The 18,167-nt window shown below is 43.2% G+C and overlaps 1 protein-coding gene across 1 annotated transcript in view; it reads right to left on the reverse strand.

Moving 5' to 3' along the window:
- CDS1 (CDP-diacylglycerol synthase 1) overlaps positions 1-9,073 on the reverse strand; it is a 60,992-nt gene extending 51,919 nt beyond the window's left edge. The window contains exon 1 of the mRNA XM_001915383.5: positions 8,941-9,073. Within this exon, the coding sequence (XP_001915418.3) occupies positions 8,941-9,057 (117 nt within the window). The 5' untranslated portion in view covers positions 9,058-9,073. The remainder of the gene's footprint in view (positions 1-8,940) is intronic.
- Positions 9,074-18,167: the final 9,094 nt, after the last annotated feature.

Genomic DNA, 18,167 nt, shown 5'->3' on the forward strand with positions numbered 1-18,167 from the left:
TGAGACTTCTGACCTCCACAACTGTAAGACAGCACGTTTGTGGTGACCGGCTATGGCAGCAATTGGAAACTAAATTCAGAGCCCCTCAGCCCAGCCTGGGCAGCCCCTGCAGGCCCCTCGAGCAGCCTGCCTCTGCCCGTTCACATGGCACATGTTTAGGTTTCCTGTTCACCCACTAAAGTCTCACCCACCATGGCTCCACCTGCAACCAGGAGCTGGAGAGTATGTGCTGAGGGAATGACACTCAGTCATCTGTGTCTCCAAATGGAATCGGGCTGGTTCTTCCAATCTGCAACAATGTTTTTCTTACTCATTTTTGCCAATCCTAAAATGCTATCTACAATATTCAAATCCTATCCAATTTCAAGGCCTGTTTTAAGACTTTCCTAAATTTTTGGCTCATTCTGATCTTTCCCCAGAGACACCCAATTCTATTATACATTAAAATCATACTATGTCTTACAGTTTCATTTACGTAAGTGTTAAATTCCAAAGTAGGAATAAAGACCCCTGAAGGCAAAATCCATGAGATAATATGAAAGAGCTTAGAAAACTGAGTTTTATTCAAATGCAAAATATTACTGTCATCACAAATTTGCATTTTTATCTGAGATCTTATTAGTGCTGGGATCCCCACAGGTACATCACTTTTTCAGGGCTAAGAGAAAAAAATGCTTACAGCTCTTCCACCTTGCCCCCATTTGGAGGAAAAAACAAGCATATAACCAAGAAGGATTAACCCTTCCCTGCATATTTTCTGCAAGGAGTGAACCTTGATTGGATCTCGGTTTGGGGGAGAGGGCAGAGGAAGAGGGGAATCTCCAATAGACACTGTGGCAGCAATTGGGGAAATTCAAATACGGATTGTTAGTAGACAGGAAATTTACTTTTAATGTTTTTGTATATGATAACGGTTTTGCAGGAGAATGTCTTTAAGAGATGTGTAATTTAATATTAAGAGCAACTTATTTTCAAAAGGTTCACCAACAAAATATTTGCATATACAGACATGGGAAGATGAAGCAAATTTGGCAAAATCTTAACAATTGATAAATCTAAGTGCCGGATGTACTGATGATCACTGTACTAGCTTTTTAACTTTCCTATGTTATTAAAAACGTTTATAGTAAAAAGCTCGGAAAAACTTCAAAGCTAACAATAGACTGTTTAGGGGATACAATTACTTTGTAAACCTATCAAAAGAAAGAAGGAAAGGATGAATATACAATCCAAGCTCTGATTACCCCGGTGCCTAAGGGGTTCTGGTATCATGATCCTTTTGTACTGATTCCATATCTATTAACAGCAATATAAACTATTATAAGTGGCACTACCACATGCAGAATTCCAGGGGGCACCATCTACAGTGCACTCTACACGAATGGCTCCCCACAGAGTTGTTCAAGCCTTAACCTAGAAACAGTTCAAGTACAAAGACAGTAAGTGGGTGGAACAAAAAAACAAAAACAAACCTTGAAAGAGATATGAGTCTAATTTTGCTTTCCAGATCTAGACTTTCGTATTTTAAGGTAAAATATTAAGCCCCAGATGGGCTTAGTAAATATTTGCTGCTCCACAGCACCACTCTGTTTTCAAACAACCTGCTTGGAATAGGAAGTGGCAGTGAGCCCAGTCTTAACTGCCAAGGCGTTTGGTCCCACCTGAGCCAGCCAGATGTGAATGAAGTCCGACTGGCTTCATCGGCCTTAGACAAAGCTCTTAAATAGCTGGCCAAGGGTCCTGGCAAATAAAGAGAATTGCAAGCAGGAAGCAAAAGAGGAACACTACCTTCCCAGCCACCAAGTTTGCAAAAGCAGCTTTAAATTCCCATAGGTATGCGATCCTCATGCTGGACTGGATTCTGGTTTCTCCCTTCCTATGCATTCCAATTTTATATTTAAAAGAAAGATTAAAATCTTGACCATTCTGAGAAAGTCTTAAACATTCAGTGGCATGACATGAAAAATAACTTTGACCTCTCCTGGTGGATAAGAAAATAAGTAAACATGGAGAAAGATAACTAAGCTTGGGATGCCTCAGGGATGAGTATGATGAACCACCAATTGGTCATTGATGAAATTAGTTCCTCTGATTTTCTGGAGTCGCTTCAAAATATGACATCATTCTCATTAAATCGGTTCTAAAACATGTCCCAACTAAATGAATCAACGTGTGAACAGCTATAAAATAAAAACTAATGATTTCTTCCCATAATCAATCATAAAATAAGTAAAGAAACACAAGAAACAGTTTTATTTGATTTAAATCTGGGTGCCTGAAATCAAAGAGTTACAGGTTTTCAGCTAAAAGTTTCTAGCGAAATTCCGGAAGGCCAATTTAGTTTAAAAAATCACAGGGGCCGGCCCTGTGGCCCAGTGGTTAAGTTCACATGCTCTGCCTCAGCAGCCCAGGATTCACTGGTTCGGATCCTGGGCATGGACCTACACACCACTCATCAAGCCATGCTGTGGCAGCATCCCACATAGAAGGACTAGACTGACCTACAACTAGGATATACAAATATGTACTGGGGCTTCAGGGAGGAAAAAAAAGAGGAAGATTGGCAACAGATCTTAGCTTAGGGCCAATCTTCGGCACCAAAAAGCATTCAAAAAAAGAAAAAAAAATCACACAGAGTAGTAACAGTGTCAAAAAGTTCCTAAGTAAATATTTTAATTAATTTTATAAATTTAGGACCACATTCCTAATTTCTCCTTTACATTTTTTGTCAGAAAATTTAGCGTAAACTCCAGGTCTAAATACTGTGTGACCTTGGAAAAGGCATTTAGGTTTTCAAATCTTAGCTTTCTCAGGTATAAACTAAGGCTATTTCCCTTGTCTACACAATTGTTAAGAGATTCAAATTGACATTATGTATAACTGAGTATTTTTACAAACTATAAATTATTTTACACTGATAATCTACTTTATTATCTTTATGCTATGCAGTTAAAGTCCACAATCCAAGATATTAGTATATCCTACAATTAGCTGTCGAGCAACAAACACATCCTGGCCTCACCCCTTTTCTCAAAGGTACAAAGAGTACAAAGAGCCACAAAAAAGGTGACAATCTGAACCTCAAATCTAACAGGCACCCAACCAACATTTATGAATGCACAGAACCAAGCCAAGCCTCAGGAAATATGTCTGTAAATTCTTAAATGATCTATTTTCCTTCTACTGAATCAAAGCAGGTATTTTTTTAAGACATCCCCAAACAGAGAATAAAGGAAAAAAAACACACACACACAAAACCTCTGTATTTCGCTGTGGTATCCGTGAATAAACATGCGAAAGTCTGTTTAACAAACATACATCTACACAAACATAAAGAATAATCATACTATATGTGTACATGTCATAATTTTTTTTTACAAGCTAATTTTCCAGAGGGCTATTTTAAGTTGTCCTTTTCCATAGTACATTAATGACAAACAAAATATTGTTTGCATCAAGAAGTCCACTGCAGTACACACACCCAAAGGGTGATGTAGGTGATGATGGCAAAATTTCTCAAAATATTAAGAAAATAAACGAGTCAAGATCATAAATAGTAAGTAATAATATGGTAAAACCACAACATGTTTTACAAATTCCAAGTAAAATGTAGAACAGAAAGATGTGAGAAAGAAACTACTGCCCGCTCCCCCACATAGCTTACTGCCTGCATTAACATGACTTTAGAACTCAACTGTCTTCGTTAGCATAACTATACTACTCCTGGAGACTCGCTCAGTTCACAGATCACCACTAGAACTTCTGAAAGACATCAGCTCAACAGGAAGCATCAACAAGTTTCCCCGTAAGATTCGTTGCCTCACTTATCCCCTTTGCCTCAAAATCCTTGCCTGGCTATTGCCACCAATCCCAAACTGTCACAGTGTGATCCTTACCCAATCCTAATCAAGTCCCTGCACAGAAAGATCCAGCCTAAAACTAAACCTCCAGTTCTCAACAAAAGCCGACCTTGCCCTTCCCCCTCCAAGACTCTGCCCCAGCTCTCCGGAGGTCGTCTCCTCCCCCACCACAGGAAGCCCTAAACTCAACTTCATCGGTGGGGTGGTGATATCTGGGGAGCCGGCACTCAAAAAATGTTGTTAAATAAAATGAATATGCTGCAAATGACAAAAAAATCATGGAAAATTGCTAAGGAGGTAATACTGACTACAGGTGATCAACAACAGGGAATATCAGCCTAAATGGTATTCCAGAAGTCTACATCTAAATATTAATATTTTATTAATGGCCTAAATTTAGATGAAAAAATATAGAAAATGTTCATTACACCTGCAGGTGACACCAAGACAACCCATAGTGAAGTGTGCCAAAATGAAGAATTTATGGAAACACAAGTTCCAAAATTAAAATTTTACTTTAAAAATATTGGAGTATTTATGAAAGAAACTGCACACATTTCAAATGAGAATGGAAAGAAGTTAACCAATCTCCAACCGATTCACCCTCAACTTCACAAACTAAAATCTGCAACAAAGTAGCAACCCCACTTAGGAGCACACCAGGACCGCGCCTGACAGCACAGTACTCAACGTGTGCTCCCCTTTTCTGGCCACAACTTCCATGTGCACCCCCTTCTCTCCCAGTTCTGGTCCAGTCAGTCAGGTCTTAACTTTGACCGCCAATTGCTCAATCCTTCTCTAGCCACCCAGAGCTTCAATAACTCACTGTGGGCTTCAGCCCACTTTCCAGCCCACCCTAGCCTGTGGTCAGCCACTTCAGTGCTGGCCTCACTGACTCGCTCATTCCTTTGCCATCCTGGCAGTCCCAGACCTAAATCACTCCCAGTGCCTTTCTTAAGTCTCAGCTACTAAATGGGGCATATTCCAACACGTATACTTGTTGAGGAGCAAATAAAGATGTAACAGTGCTCTGTGAACTCTAAATTACTCTATAAGCATCAACTATTATGACTGGTACTGCTACTGAGTTAGGAGCCATGCTAATATAGTACACAACAAATCTGCATTATTTTAGTTCAACTGAATCTTCACTGAGTTTGATAATCCTATTAGCTGATTCTTGGTCATTTCATATCACACTCCCTAAAACGCATTCCAAATGGACTGCAGTCAGAGAGGAGTTCTAGTTCCAGCTCCACCACTTGCTCTAGGTCACTTTGGACACACCCACACTCTAGGGCAAGTTTACTACTTTAAAAAATATATATAGGGATCAGGTTGAATTAAATTGTTCCTAAGATCCCTTGAAGCTCTCTGGTTCTGAGACCCTACTTTGCTGAGAAAATTGAAAGCATCAGTCAAACACTCTGATCTTCTCTCTTCTGCTTTTCAAAATGTTTCTGCATCCACCCTCTATTCCGCCCTTCCTTTCCTTGGACACTCAATCATCTGCATTCTCCACACCACATCTGCATTCCTTTTTCTGAGGCCTGCCCATCTTCATCAGCATCTTCACTCTCACCTTGACTTCTTTCACACAAATTCATATCACATCCCCTTGAAAAAGAAAAATTTCACTTGATCCTCCAGTCCTCTCCAGATGCTACCCTGTATTCCCTTTCACTGCCATTTCCTTACAATAACTACCAATATTTCACCTCTCGCATTCCTCAACCTAAGACCTGGCTTCTATCAGGATCTTTTGGTAAACTCAGTGTTGCAGGCCTCACCCTCATTCCTAAATACTATTGATGACATCCTCTAAGCAGCCCCTTCTCCTTTAGCTCCCCGCACCTCATTATCTTGGTTTCTTCCCTCCATCTCCAATCCTACTCTAAACATGGGCACCTCCCAAGGCTCTGTCTTCCCTTCTCTCCCCTCTCTATCCTAATCAAAAGTCCTCATCTACAACCCTGACTTTTCCTTTGTTTCCACCCCCATCTTGAACCACCTCTCTATTTTAAGAAGGACACACCCTGTCCAACCCAACTTGTCCATGCTCACTCCTAACCTGCAAAACTCCCCAATAATTTTTGCTTCTTTCCTAACAGTCTCTTGAATTGTGGATCAAAATGTGTCTTCCAGCAGGCTCTTCTTTTATTAGTCTTACTCTGATCACCCTAGTCTAGGTCCCATCACCATTATCTAAAAGATACCTCCTCTCTCACTCCCTCCTAGCCCACCCCTACTACACATACTACAAGTCCTCATCATTTCATAGCTGTAATATTTGCAACAGGATCCTAGCTGGTTTCTTTGTGGCAGGTCTCTCCTCCTTCCAACATTTTCTCCAGACTGCTGCTAGAGTGATAGACAAACGCCTCTGCAGAAACTTTCTAGTGGCTTCCCAGAGTCCAGGAAATGAAGCCTGGCCTCCTTCACAAAACTCTCAAGCTCCCAACCCCACCTCCCAAACATGCACAGCTTATGCTCCAGGAGTATCAAACTAAGTTTAGTTCTCTGTGCCTAGAATGCTGACTCAAGAAAGCTTCTACACACCCTTTGCCTAGAATGCCCTTCCCCAACACTTGTCTCCCTGGTGAATCCCAGGCATTTTTTAATTCCTAGCTCAACCCTCACCCCCTCTCTTTTCCTGTTGTCTTCATATAGAGTCCAATTATGCCCTCTATGCTAACAACGAGCCTTGTTTAGACTTCTAATAAATCTAACTCATATATGTCTCCGGAGGGGTTCTTTGAGGGGGAGGTCTTGTCATCTTTCAAGTATGACTCCAGACATAACAATTGGGAACATTGCCCTGCAGGTAAGAAACACTTTATCACTTGCTATTTCTCTGGGGCACAGAGCTTTCTCTCAGCATAAGTCTCCAGGTCCTAAACAAGGAGAATGTCATGTTAATGACCATTATAAAAAGCCTACAAAATGGCATGGGAGTGTACTATAATAGCAGAATAGAATACACCTCCTCCACTTCCTTCATTAATTCCCCAAGAGTTTTGCCTTTAATGCAACTTGAACAGAGAAAGCACTTAAAGAGTTTAAATGGACCAAATATTAACCAGGCTCCAATGAGCACACTGATTTTAAAATAGCCCTTGACCTGGAAATACAGGTGCATTCAAACACACACCCTGATAAGAAAGGACAGAGGAGGATAGAGTTCAGTGTTTTCTCAAAGCTTACCAAGAGTTCCTCGTGATAAACTTTCCAAGTACAGCAATATTTTAGATAAGGTTTGAAACTCATCCCTGTCTAAGAAATCTTAACACAACTGGGTACATATGGCAATATCTACTCTCAGAAAACAAAATCCAGCTGGGTATGTATTAATGAAAACCAAGAGTGCAGCATTTATAAATAAATACACAGTGAGGTAACCCAGTCACAGATAGCTAGAGACAACAGTTCTAATGAGTCAAATCAAACCACACAAGTAGTTTCCATTTTAAATAGATTAGGGTGTTAAGAAACCAAATTATTTTATGCATGGCTTCCTGAAAACGTTTTCTCTTATTAAAAGCTTGTTCGCTTCTTCTAGTTAAGGAAGTCAACATGGGGAAGCTGGCATTTCCTTGATTCTAAACTATACCAGTGGTAAAACAAAACAAATCCCAACCTAATTAATTCTATTTTTGGTCTAGTTTCCAAGGCAGTTTTCATGGAGTATTCTCAGGCCACTGTTTCTAGCTTTGTAACATCAACCTTCAGTAGCTGGAAACTGTTACAGTTTGTGTAATTTCTTGACACATATGTTCTATTACAGAGTCTCATTTTATTCTACTTGCTATCCAGGGTAGATTAGAAAAAACAACAAAAAACACACAAAAAAGGACGTCATCCCATTGATTCTAAAGTTTCATTCCTAAAATCACTGTTAAACTTATTTCATGATATCGTGTGGTATGTTCCTACCAGGGCTTTGTAACTTGAGTTACATCAAATTCACCAACATCAAGTTCCAGGTGGAACCCTCTCCAAATGACAACAACCAGTGAGTCTCAGCAACAGCACCAACCAGAAGAAAGGGAATCAGGAACCAGGTCCTGGTTCCACAAGGCCCCTGACTTGACCTTGGGCATTCCACTTCACTTTTGTAATTCCAATGGCAGTACCTGCTTCCGAAAGAGTATGTTTCTAGGAATAGTTTAAGTGCTTTAAGCTTCTACAATAAAATGGAATTTTATAAAAAGAAGATTTTATAAAACTATCTATTCTCTGGCCCAATTTCCTAAACCGTCCGATCTAAAAGGTCATAAAACTGTAGTTTTCTTTTCAAAAACTCCTACTCGTACCACCGTATTCCCGAATAAGCAGAACTTTGACTCTCTTTCTACCTTTTAATAGTAGTATTACATCTACTTATTCTTAAATGTGAAGCAAGGGTGATCTATAGAATTGGGAGTTAAAAGTCCTCATGAATTAACGTGTCAGGTCAAATTAGATCTACCGGTAGACACAAGAACTGCACTGTCTCCCGGGGACTCAAAGGAAGCTGGAGGATTGCAACGTGTCCCGTGAAGGATACTCTCAGACCTCCAAAATCTATTGTACTGAAAAAGGGCAGAGGAAACGAAAGTGCCGATGGGGCAACGCGAGAAGCAAGGGCTCCAGCTTCAGGATCCAATGGCACTGCAAGAACCCAAGGTGCACGTCTTCAGTTTAGTCCTTACTAACTTTGTTCCTCTACTGTGAAGAGATGTGAGGTGGCAGCTACTAGAAAACTGCAGCTTCTAGGGTGGCAGGTTCCATCCTGACTCTAGCGTCGGCCCCAGACCCCGGGAAGGAGGGCTGGAACGCGAAGAAACGAAATTGTAGTCAAGTTGAACCATCCAGCTCTCCCGGGAAGGGGTCGCGGGCATCCTGGAAACACCACCATGGGGCCCGGCTTCTCGAGCCCACCGGAGGAAGCAGGAAATAATGCCAGGCCCGGAGGACGGCGCCGCGGGCAGCCCTCAGCTTCACCTGACGATCGGCGGGCCCCACCCCTGCGCCCAGGTGTCCCGGCCCAAACCGGGCGCCAGGAGCGGCGCGGGTGCGCGCCTTTCGCGGCTCCACTTACTTTGTCACTGGTGCTCTCGGTTTCGTGGTCGCCGCCGGCTGCCTCTCCCTCGCGGGGCGGCGGCGCCACCGCTCCCCCGGGGCCGGGGCAGCCTCCCCGGTGCCTCAGCTCCAACATCTCCCGCTCCCGCGTGGCCGTGGAGGCCCCCTCCAGCGCCCCGAAAGCCGAGCTGCGCACGGGGTTCGCTGGCGGGCCGCCCCGCAGCCGCGCCCGCGACGTCCGGCCGAGCCGCGGCCACTAACACGCCCCCACCATGGAGGCGCCGCCACCGCGCCGGGTCACCCCCAAAACGGCATCAACGAGCGAGCGCTCGAGGCCGCTCCCAGCGAGCGCGGCGCCGGGGCCCGGCAGGGGTGCGGGGCCAGCTCCGGGCGCCCCGCCCGAGCGCAGAAGGTGGGGAGCCGAGGAGAGCGGAGGACGGCGGCCGCCGGTTGCCAGGTGCGCGTCCCCACGCAGAGGCCCAGGTGGGAGGAGAAGAGGGGCGGGGAGGGACGCGGGAAGCGTGACCCGCGCTGGCGCTTCGCGGGGCGCCCGCCGCCTCGGCCCTGCCACTCCCCGCCCCGCCTCCCAGCTCCGGAGGCGGCCGGTGCCGGCCCCCTACACCTTTCGCCCGGTTCCTGCCTCCCGCAGCCGGGTCACGCGCCGCAGGCCCCGCCCCGCCCCGCCCCGCCCCGCCCCTCTGCGCTGCACTGCGGTTCCCACAGCCCCGCCTCCCGCGGGGGGTGACGTCACGACCCGACCCGCCGCCCCGCCCCCGTCTCTGCTCGCACCCGGGCGAGGGCTTTGAGAAAAGGTGGGAGCGACGCGGGCTGGACCAAAGGGGAGGAGCAGGGAGGTGGAGGAGGGACGAGCATCGTGCCTGGACGTGAGGAGTGGGGCCTTGTGGACCCGTCCCCGAGCGCCTGCGAGGGCTGGAAGAACCACTCGAGGACGCCTGGCAGTATTGACAGCACTTAGCGCTCTCTCTTCAAATGACTCCTCGACCGCATGTGGTTGACGCACCGCGGCGTCCCGGAGGTTTAGAGGCGTCCAGAAACTTGTCTGGCAGGATCGACTTGTTGACTTCGCGGCCTTCTAGGCCAGTGTCATCACCTCAAAAACAGGAGGTGCGTTTGTCTCACTGGGCATCCCTGGATGGGTTGGCCAGTTTCAATCACAAACCCAAGCTCTGTCTCCGAGAAACTCGACTGTTGAATCTCACAAAACTCATTGCCTAGGGTCCGCAGAGAGAACCCGGACCCAGAGATGCCGTGGGGTGCGATTGCCAGCCCGCTAATCTCTGAGCAGTCATGGACCTTAGGCTGCTAAAGCTGGAACAGGAAGGGCACAAGAGCCGCGTTAATTCCATTCCAAATCCTGTTAGAAGATGATTAGTTTTCTTGACGTGTATCTGCCACCTGGTCGTTCCTGACAAGCTGACAAATGGAAAGAAAAGGAGACAGGCCATCATACAAACAGGGCAACATTCAGGAAGGCATTCTTACAGACATAAATCAACAATGTAAAGTTCTCAAGGTCATTACTGACACGTTGCAAATAAGTAACGTTGTTCTGAAAATTTAATAACACACAAAAACAAAAAGTCAAAGTAAGATACATTGAAATGCAGAGCACAAGGACATCATTTTACTTCACCAAACAAATCTTTAAAGTTCTGGGTTCCGTTTGGGTCACTACCACATTTTCAAAAGGATTTAGAGAAATTGCTCAGTCTTATGAGAAGAGTAAGAAAAATAATAAAGATATGAAAATAAGTCCTTGAGTGGTGTTAGTGGTGTGGTTTTTCTTAAGAAGCAGAAGACTATGTTTCTCCAGTTATTCAGTCGTTCTCCATTTCTTTGGAGGACCAGAAATGAAGGACCCCATTTCTTTGGAGGACCCCATCCAGCCAAAAGGGATATTAGAAGTGCTCCATTGGTCCATTCTACCTTTTTTTATTATTATTATTGGGGTAACATTTGTTTATAACATTATAGAGATTTCAAGTGTACATCATTATATTTTGACTTCTGTATAGACTACGTTGTGTTCACTACCAAAAGTCTTGTTGCCATCCACTGGTCCATTCTAAACTTTGTGGAAGTTAAGAAACCTGAGTTCTAGTCCCACCGATGCCACTAATGGCTGTCTCACCTTGGCCAAGTCATTAAACTTCAATGTCCCCAGATGTAAAATGGATAGTAAGGAGGATGGCCTCTGTGGTCCCTTCCAGCTCACACATGATTCTGCAACTAAAGCCTCGCTTTATCAGAATCCAGCCCTGCCTTTCCCCCATGCCTCAAGAAAAGGGACCCAGCATAGCAAGGTACCCTATGGTTTCCTTCCTCCTTCCCCTTCCCCTAGTCAACTCTATAGCTCCTTTGACTTCTCCCTTTGCTGCAGGAGAAAAATACAGAGAGAAGTGGCAGGAGGGAACAATAGAGGACAGAAGTGCATGACAGAAGCGACAGTATTCCCAGCCCCAGGAAAAGTGGGACCACTGCAGAGACTGCCAAGATAGAGTGCTTCACTGCTTGACCTCACCCTTCCTGAAGCTCTGCCTGCTTCCTGCACTTCAGCCGAGGCGGTAATTTCTTCCCATCTTCATTATGGTTATTGCCACTAATTGAGTGATTGCACTGAGCCCAGACAGCAGAAACCACAGTTTATTCATCTCCACGGGCCAAGTGTTTGCCACAGTGCTACCCACCCCCCACCTCATAATCCACATGTTTGAAGAAGTGAATGAAGAAATGAATGAATAGTAGATGTAATAGCATATATAGTATTTGTAATTTTTTAATAAAAAGGTCTATAGTAGGTAAGTACTGACTTATCTTCATTTTTACTTTCTGTGAAAAAGAGAGAGATTGATTTTAATAAGTACTAAATGGGGATTCCAGAGGCCGGCCCTGTGGCTGAGTGGTTAAGTTCACACGCTCCACTTCACTGGCCCAGGGTCTCGCTGTTCAGATCCTGCACACGGACATGGCATCACTCATCACGCCATGCTGGGGTGGCATCCCACATGCCACGACTAGAAGGACCTACAGCTGGAATACACAACTATGTACTGGGGGGCTTTGGGGAGAAAAAGAAGAAGGAAAAAAAGTGGGGAGGAGGTTTCTAGTAATGACTTGCACCATGTACTTAAGATTATTTACCGTACAATCAACCACAACTGGACTTACTGAGCTCTGCGTCTCAGACTTTCTTAATGTCTTTTTTCTTTTTCATTTTTATCTTTCATTTTTCTCCATTCAGGGAGCTTACGTTCTCTACATTTATTACATTTATGTTCAGTGACACAAAATCTGGCGTGTAATGGCTTCTAAGGCTTCACCTCTTAGTTTTAGGAGAGTTCAATCTGCTAAAGGGCCCCCCCAAGCACACACATGGGTGAATCACACAGGAGACACTTGGCGAATCCTTCTTGGTTGGTTTATAGATTTTCTACTTTAGTGATATTAGAATGATTCAGAACTCAGTGAAGGATTTGCTGCAGGGGAGAGAGAGTGCTAACATTATCATTTATATGGTTTTTATTTTTCATCTGATTTTTTTTTCTTACCTTCTCTTTTGCCCTAAGATAGAGAGACCTTGCCTGAAGTAGTAAGCATATGAGATGGAGAGACTGGCTATTACTCTCTTCCCTGAGTACCTTCAGAACGTTCCCAGACTGATAAACATTCCCCTCTTGTATGGCAATTTGAACTGCTTTCCACATCAGAGGCTCAAAGGCGCCTGGCTGGAATGTCCTCGTCTTGCCAGGGGAAGAAGAAATTTTCCTCAGCCAAGGTTTTCCAGTTGCTTGGACACCCACATTATAGCTTTTGTCGCTTGACCTATCTTTCTCTGTTGCTCTCTCTCAACTCGGTTTGTAAGTCAGAGGTAGGAATTTCTGGTTTAGGGCTACCAGAAAACCTTTTGTGGGAAATTCTGGAAGGACAATTTATGTTTACATTCTTATTTTTGATGAAACTACACGGGAAAACAATGGTGTGCCATCAAGTATTATACTGACCGTCTTTCAGAGAAGTGAGTGTTGTGGTCTAGTTAGAAGCATGGGTTTTATACACTGGGAACTCTGGGTGCAAGTCATAGCTCCACCATTTTTCCAGCTGTGACCTAATTTACTTTATGCAAAGTTTCATTACATGTAGCTGAAGCCACATTGTAACTGACCTGCCCATTCAAAGTTTAAATCTTTTGCATCACTTTACAAAGCATTTTCACATACATTGTTTTATTTATTCTACTCAACAACCTATGAGGGAGGCAGGACAAATATTATTATTCATATTTTACAAGGAAAACAATCTGAGGTTCAGAATGTAAACTGCCCAAGTTTACAGTGGAAATTTGGGATTGAAATCTAGGTTTCTGTATTTCAAATTCTGCCAGGTCCATGTAAATATGCAGTAGCAAAAACAAGTAACTTGTAAGAGGGAACAACTTGTTACAACCACCAAGCACAGGACTTCTGGAGCCAATCCATCTGCATTCAAGTGCCAGCTCTGCCACCTGCTGGCGTGTGCCATCAGTTACGTACCTTCACCCTTCTGTGCCTCAGTGTCCTCATGTATAATATGAGGATAAGGGTAATAATATTTTCCTCCTAGAATTCTTATGAAGATCAAACTGGTTAATATATGTAAAATACTTAACAGTGCCTGGTCATAGTGACGCACTATATGAGTGCTCCTATTATTGCCATTTGTATTATTGAAAGCTGCTCTTCTTAAGGAGAAGACTGTTTGACTTCTAAATTTACTGAATCTGCAACACCCCAGAAGACTTTGAGGAATAAAATGATATGCTGACATAACTTTGGTGAGATGGGTAGAAATTATGAAATAAAGTAGGGCAACTTTGCAAAGAAATCATCAGTCTACCAGATTAATTAATTTTTGCCTTATCCTTCAATGGTGGTAATATTAATGAAATTGGCATTCCCTCTTTTTAACTAGAATCAATTACTCCCATGTATCTTACGTATGGTATGCTGACTGCAGAATTCCTGCCATTTATGGCTTCTCCAGTGAATCATAGTAGCTCTGAGCAAATTGTATTTTGCTGATTTAATTCTTTTGTAAAACAGGCAATAGATTCTTTCTATAACTTTATAAATTATTGTCTAAAAGAATGGGTATTTGTGTGCTTTTGATACTGCATGGCTCAACTATTTTGTTCATGTTGAATATGGCTGGATTTCTGTTTTTTGGAGGTGGTCATTTAGAGAAGTGGAAGAGATTGGTAACTGTCCTTGGACGGGCTGAATCAATGATTTGCTTTGAATTTTATTATCTCTGAAATTGTTGAAATCCAAAGGTATCAGTCAAGGTTCTTAGATGCAAATCTGGCAGATTTAGGCAGACAAGCCATTTATTGAAAGAATGATAAGAAGCTCACAGAACTCTTGGAAAAGCTGAAGGACCCAGTATAGAAAACTGGTAGAAACAAAGGATGCCATGCAGCAGCCAGGACCACAAAGTCATACCCCAAACTACACAACTGAGCCAACGTTGCTGCACCCACTGGGACAGGCCACCACCGCTTGCGCCATCACTGTGGCGGCACCAGCCACTGGATGCCACGGTTGTCATTGCTGACCCTTTCCATCTTAGGTTTCTCTTCACAAACTCTTGTTTACTTATACTTTAACAACGGGAATTGTTACCTTATAAGATGTAATAATAGCCATAAGATCTTGGTGAAAAAAGCCCTAGCGATCAGAGAAATAAAAGCTATAATTCACATCTGTTGGAGGACATAACAACTACCGTATTTCTTCTGAGACATCTTTTTTGTTTACATTTTAACTCTTCTGAAATCACAGTGTGTCTTAAGCCGATGTGATAAGAAAACATTGTGTCATTTTAAACGGCCATTTTATTTTTCTTAGCAGCATATAAAATAATGGTGCATTTTGAAAATGATGTTTGATTGAGCGGATGAAGCACAGCACTTTACAGACTTGTTGGTTAGGAAAATCACGTATCTTGGATTTTTCTGGATGGTCCTAATTCTATGTATTTTTTTCTTTTCAGTAAAGGGTATTCATTAAACATGTAATATATATGATTAAAGTTTTAAAAACTTGAAAAACTTTTCTATGTCTATATATTCTCACAGCAAAAACAAACAAAACACCTTTTGCTAGACTATATGAGGCCTAATTTTTAAAAATTATTTTATTGAGGTCATATTGGTCTATAACATTGTGTGATTTCAGGTGTACCTTATTATATATCAGTTTCTATATAGACATCGTGCTCACCACCAACAGTCTAGCTTTTTTTTTTTTTTTGAGGAAGATTAGCCCTGACCTAACACCTGCTGCCAGTCCTCCTCTTTTTTGCTGAGGAAAATTGGCCCTGAGCTAACATCCGTGCCCATCTTCCTCTACTTTGTATGTGGGATGCCTGCCACAGCATGGCTTGACAAGCGGTGCGTAGATCCGTGCCTGGGATCTGAAGGAGTGAATCCTGGGCGCCAAAGTGGAGCACGCAAACTTAACTACTACGCCCGTGGGCTGGCCCCATAATGGTCTAATTTTTATCTGTTACCATACATATGTGCCGCTTTACACTTCTTGCCCACGCTCCCACCTGTATCCCCTCTGGTAACTGCTAATCTGTTCTTTTTATCCTTGTGTTTATCTTCCACATATGAGTGAAATCATACTGTATTTGTCTTTGTCAGGCTTGTTTCAGTTAACATATTACCCTCAAGGTCCATCCATGTTGTTGAAAATGGGACAATTTTGTCTTTTGCTTTATGGCTGAGTAGTAGTCTATTGCATATAGATACCACATCCATACAGCAGTTGATGGGCACTTGGGTTGCTTCCACATCTTGGCTATTATGAGTAATGCTGCAATGAACATAGGGATGCATAGATCTCTTTGTATTGTTGGTTTCATGTTCTTTGGATGAACACTCAGTAGTGGGATAGCTGGATCATACGGCATTTCTATTTTTAATTTTTGAGAAATTTCCATACTGTTTTCCATAGTGCCTGCACCAGTTTGCATTCCCACCAGCAGTGTATGAGGGTTCCCTTTTGTCCACATCCTCTCCAACGCTTATTATTTCTCGTCTTGTTAGTTATAGCCATTCTGACTAGTATGAGGTAATATCTTGTAGTTTTGATTTGCATTTCCCTAATAATTAGTGATGTTGAATATCTTTTCATGTGCCTGTTTGAGGCCTAATTTTTGGTTTGGAAAATATCATCAGTAAGCATGTTTAAAAACTATTTCAGGGGCTGGCCCCGTGGCCGAGTGGTTGAGTTCCCACGCTCCGCTGCAGGCGGCCCAGTGTTTCATTGGTTCGAGTCCTGGGCGCGGACATGGCACTGCTCATCAAACCATGCTGAGGCAGCGTCCCACATGCCACAACTAGAAGGACCCACAATGAAGAATATACAACTATGTACTGGGGGGCTTTGGGGAGAAAAAGGAAAAAAAAATCTTTAAAAAAAAAAACGAAAGAAACAAAAAGAAACTATTTCATTAATGAATCTATTTTATTCCAACATATTACAAAAGGACTTTTAAAATTAGACATATTTTTGGGGCTGGCCCCAGGGCCGAGTGGTTGGGTTCGCGCGCTCCGATGCAGGCGGCCCAGTATTTCGTTGGTTCAGATCCTGGGCGCGGACATGGCACTGCTCACCAAACCACGCTGAGGCAGCGTCCCCCATGCCACAACTAGAAGGACCCACAACAAAGAATATACAACTATGTACTGGAGGGCTTTGGGGAGAAAAAGGAAAAAAATAAAATCTTAAAAAAAAATTAGACATTTTTAATAATACCTATTGCCTATTGTCCCCCATTCCTCAGTTCAATTTACTAAAAATATTTTTATCATATTTTAAGAGATTTAATTGATTTTCTTCCTAATATTAATATCCCAAATTATCACAAAGATTAAATTAATCTCATCCATCCCTTAACAACAATAACTTGTGCCTTGATCATCTGGTGTCTGATGCATTTTTCTGCATTTAACTGCAATGCGTACGTGTACGGGGGTGGAAAGAGATTGTGGCCTTCGCTGTGGCCTCCAGCCAGTTGTGAAGAGCCCAAACGGGAAATCTAGTAGAGTATCTTTAGGGGGGCCAGGAGTGGTGCTTGACCTAAGATGCTTAAGAAAGACCTAATTCTTCAGCGTGTGTTTTTGTTTTTGTCAACAAACCTGGCTTCAACAACATACCACTCAGACAGTAAATACTGTACTGTTGTGTTTAGGGAACAAACGCCAAAATGACTTACTAACTGGGTTTGGCCAAGTTGTTTCCAGTATATTTGAGGAGAAGATTTTTTTTTTTTGAGGAAGTTTAGCCCTGAGCTAACTACTGTCAGTCCTCCTCTTTTTGCTGAGGAATCGTGGCCCTGAGCTAACATCCGTGCCCATCTTCCTCTACTTTATATGTGGGATGCCTACCACAGCATGCGTGCCAAGTGGTGCCATGTCCGAACCAGGGATCCGAACTGGCGAACCCCAGGCCGCAGAGAAGTGGAAGGTGTGCACTTAACTACTGCGCCACCGGGCCGGCCCCTAAGGAGAAGATTATTGATGCAATGAAAACATTTTATGTAAGGACACTGAGATTTTTATAAGGCAAAACTTTGAATTGCCTTCCTTGCAAAGCAAATTTAGACACTTTGTCACTTAGCAATCTTGTCGAGAGAATGCATGAAAAGCATCAGTCTGCATACATGTGGATTAAAGAAATCACTCAGAACTGTGGAGTCATTGACGTATATCAGAAAAGACATTCATCAGTGTTTTAAAACACCGAGAAAACAGATGATTGCTAACATAGTAGTGTCAGGAAAAGTTGACAAAGTTTTGGAAATGAGCAAAGAAAATTCATGGCTGTCCTTGCAGTGGAGTTGGGCATCGTTTAACAGGTCTACTGGGGACTATCTGATACTACAGAGGGATGCGCCTTTGATTGTTGTCTCAGTCAGCTCAGGATGCCATAACAAAAATACCATAGGCAGGGTGGCTTATAAACAACAGTCATTTATTTCTAATAGTTCTAGAGGCTGGAGGTCCAAGATCAGGGTGCCAGCATGGTTAAGTTTTTGTGAGGGTCCTCTTTCAGATTGTAGACTGCTGACTTCTTGTAGCCTCTCATGGCAGACAGCAGAGAGAGGGAAGAGACTCTCTCGTGACTCTTGTAAGGTCATTAATCCCATCCATGAGGACTCCACCCTCATGACCTCATCTAA

The sequence above is a fragment of the Equus caballus genome, chromosome 3 (genome assembly GCF_041296265.1).
Source record: "Equus caballus isolate H_3958 breed thoroughbred chromosome 3, TB-T2T, whole genome shotgun sequence".
Lineage (NCBI taxonomy): Eukaryota > Metazoa > Chordata > Mammalia > Perissodactyla > Equidae > Equus > Equus caballus.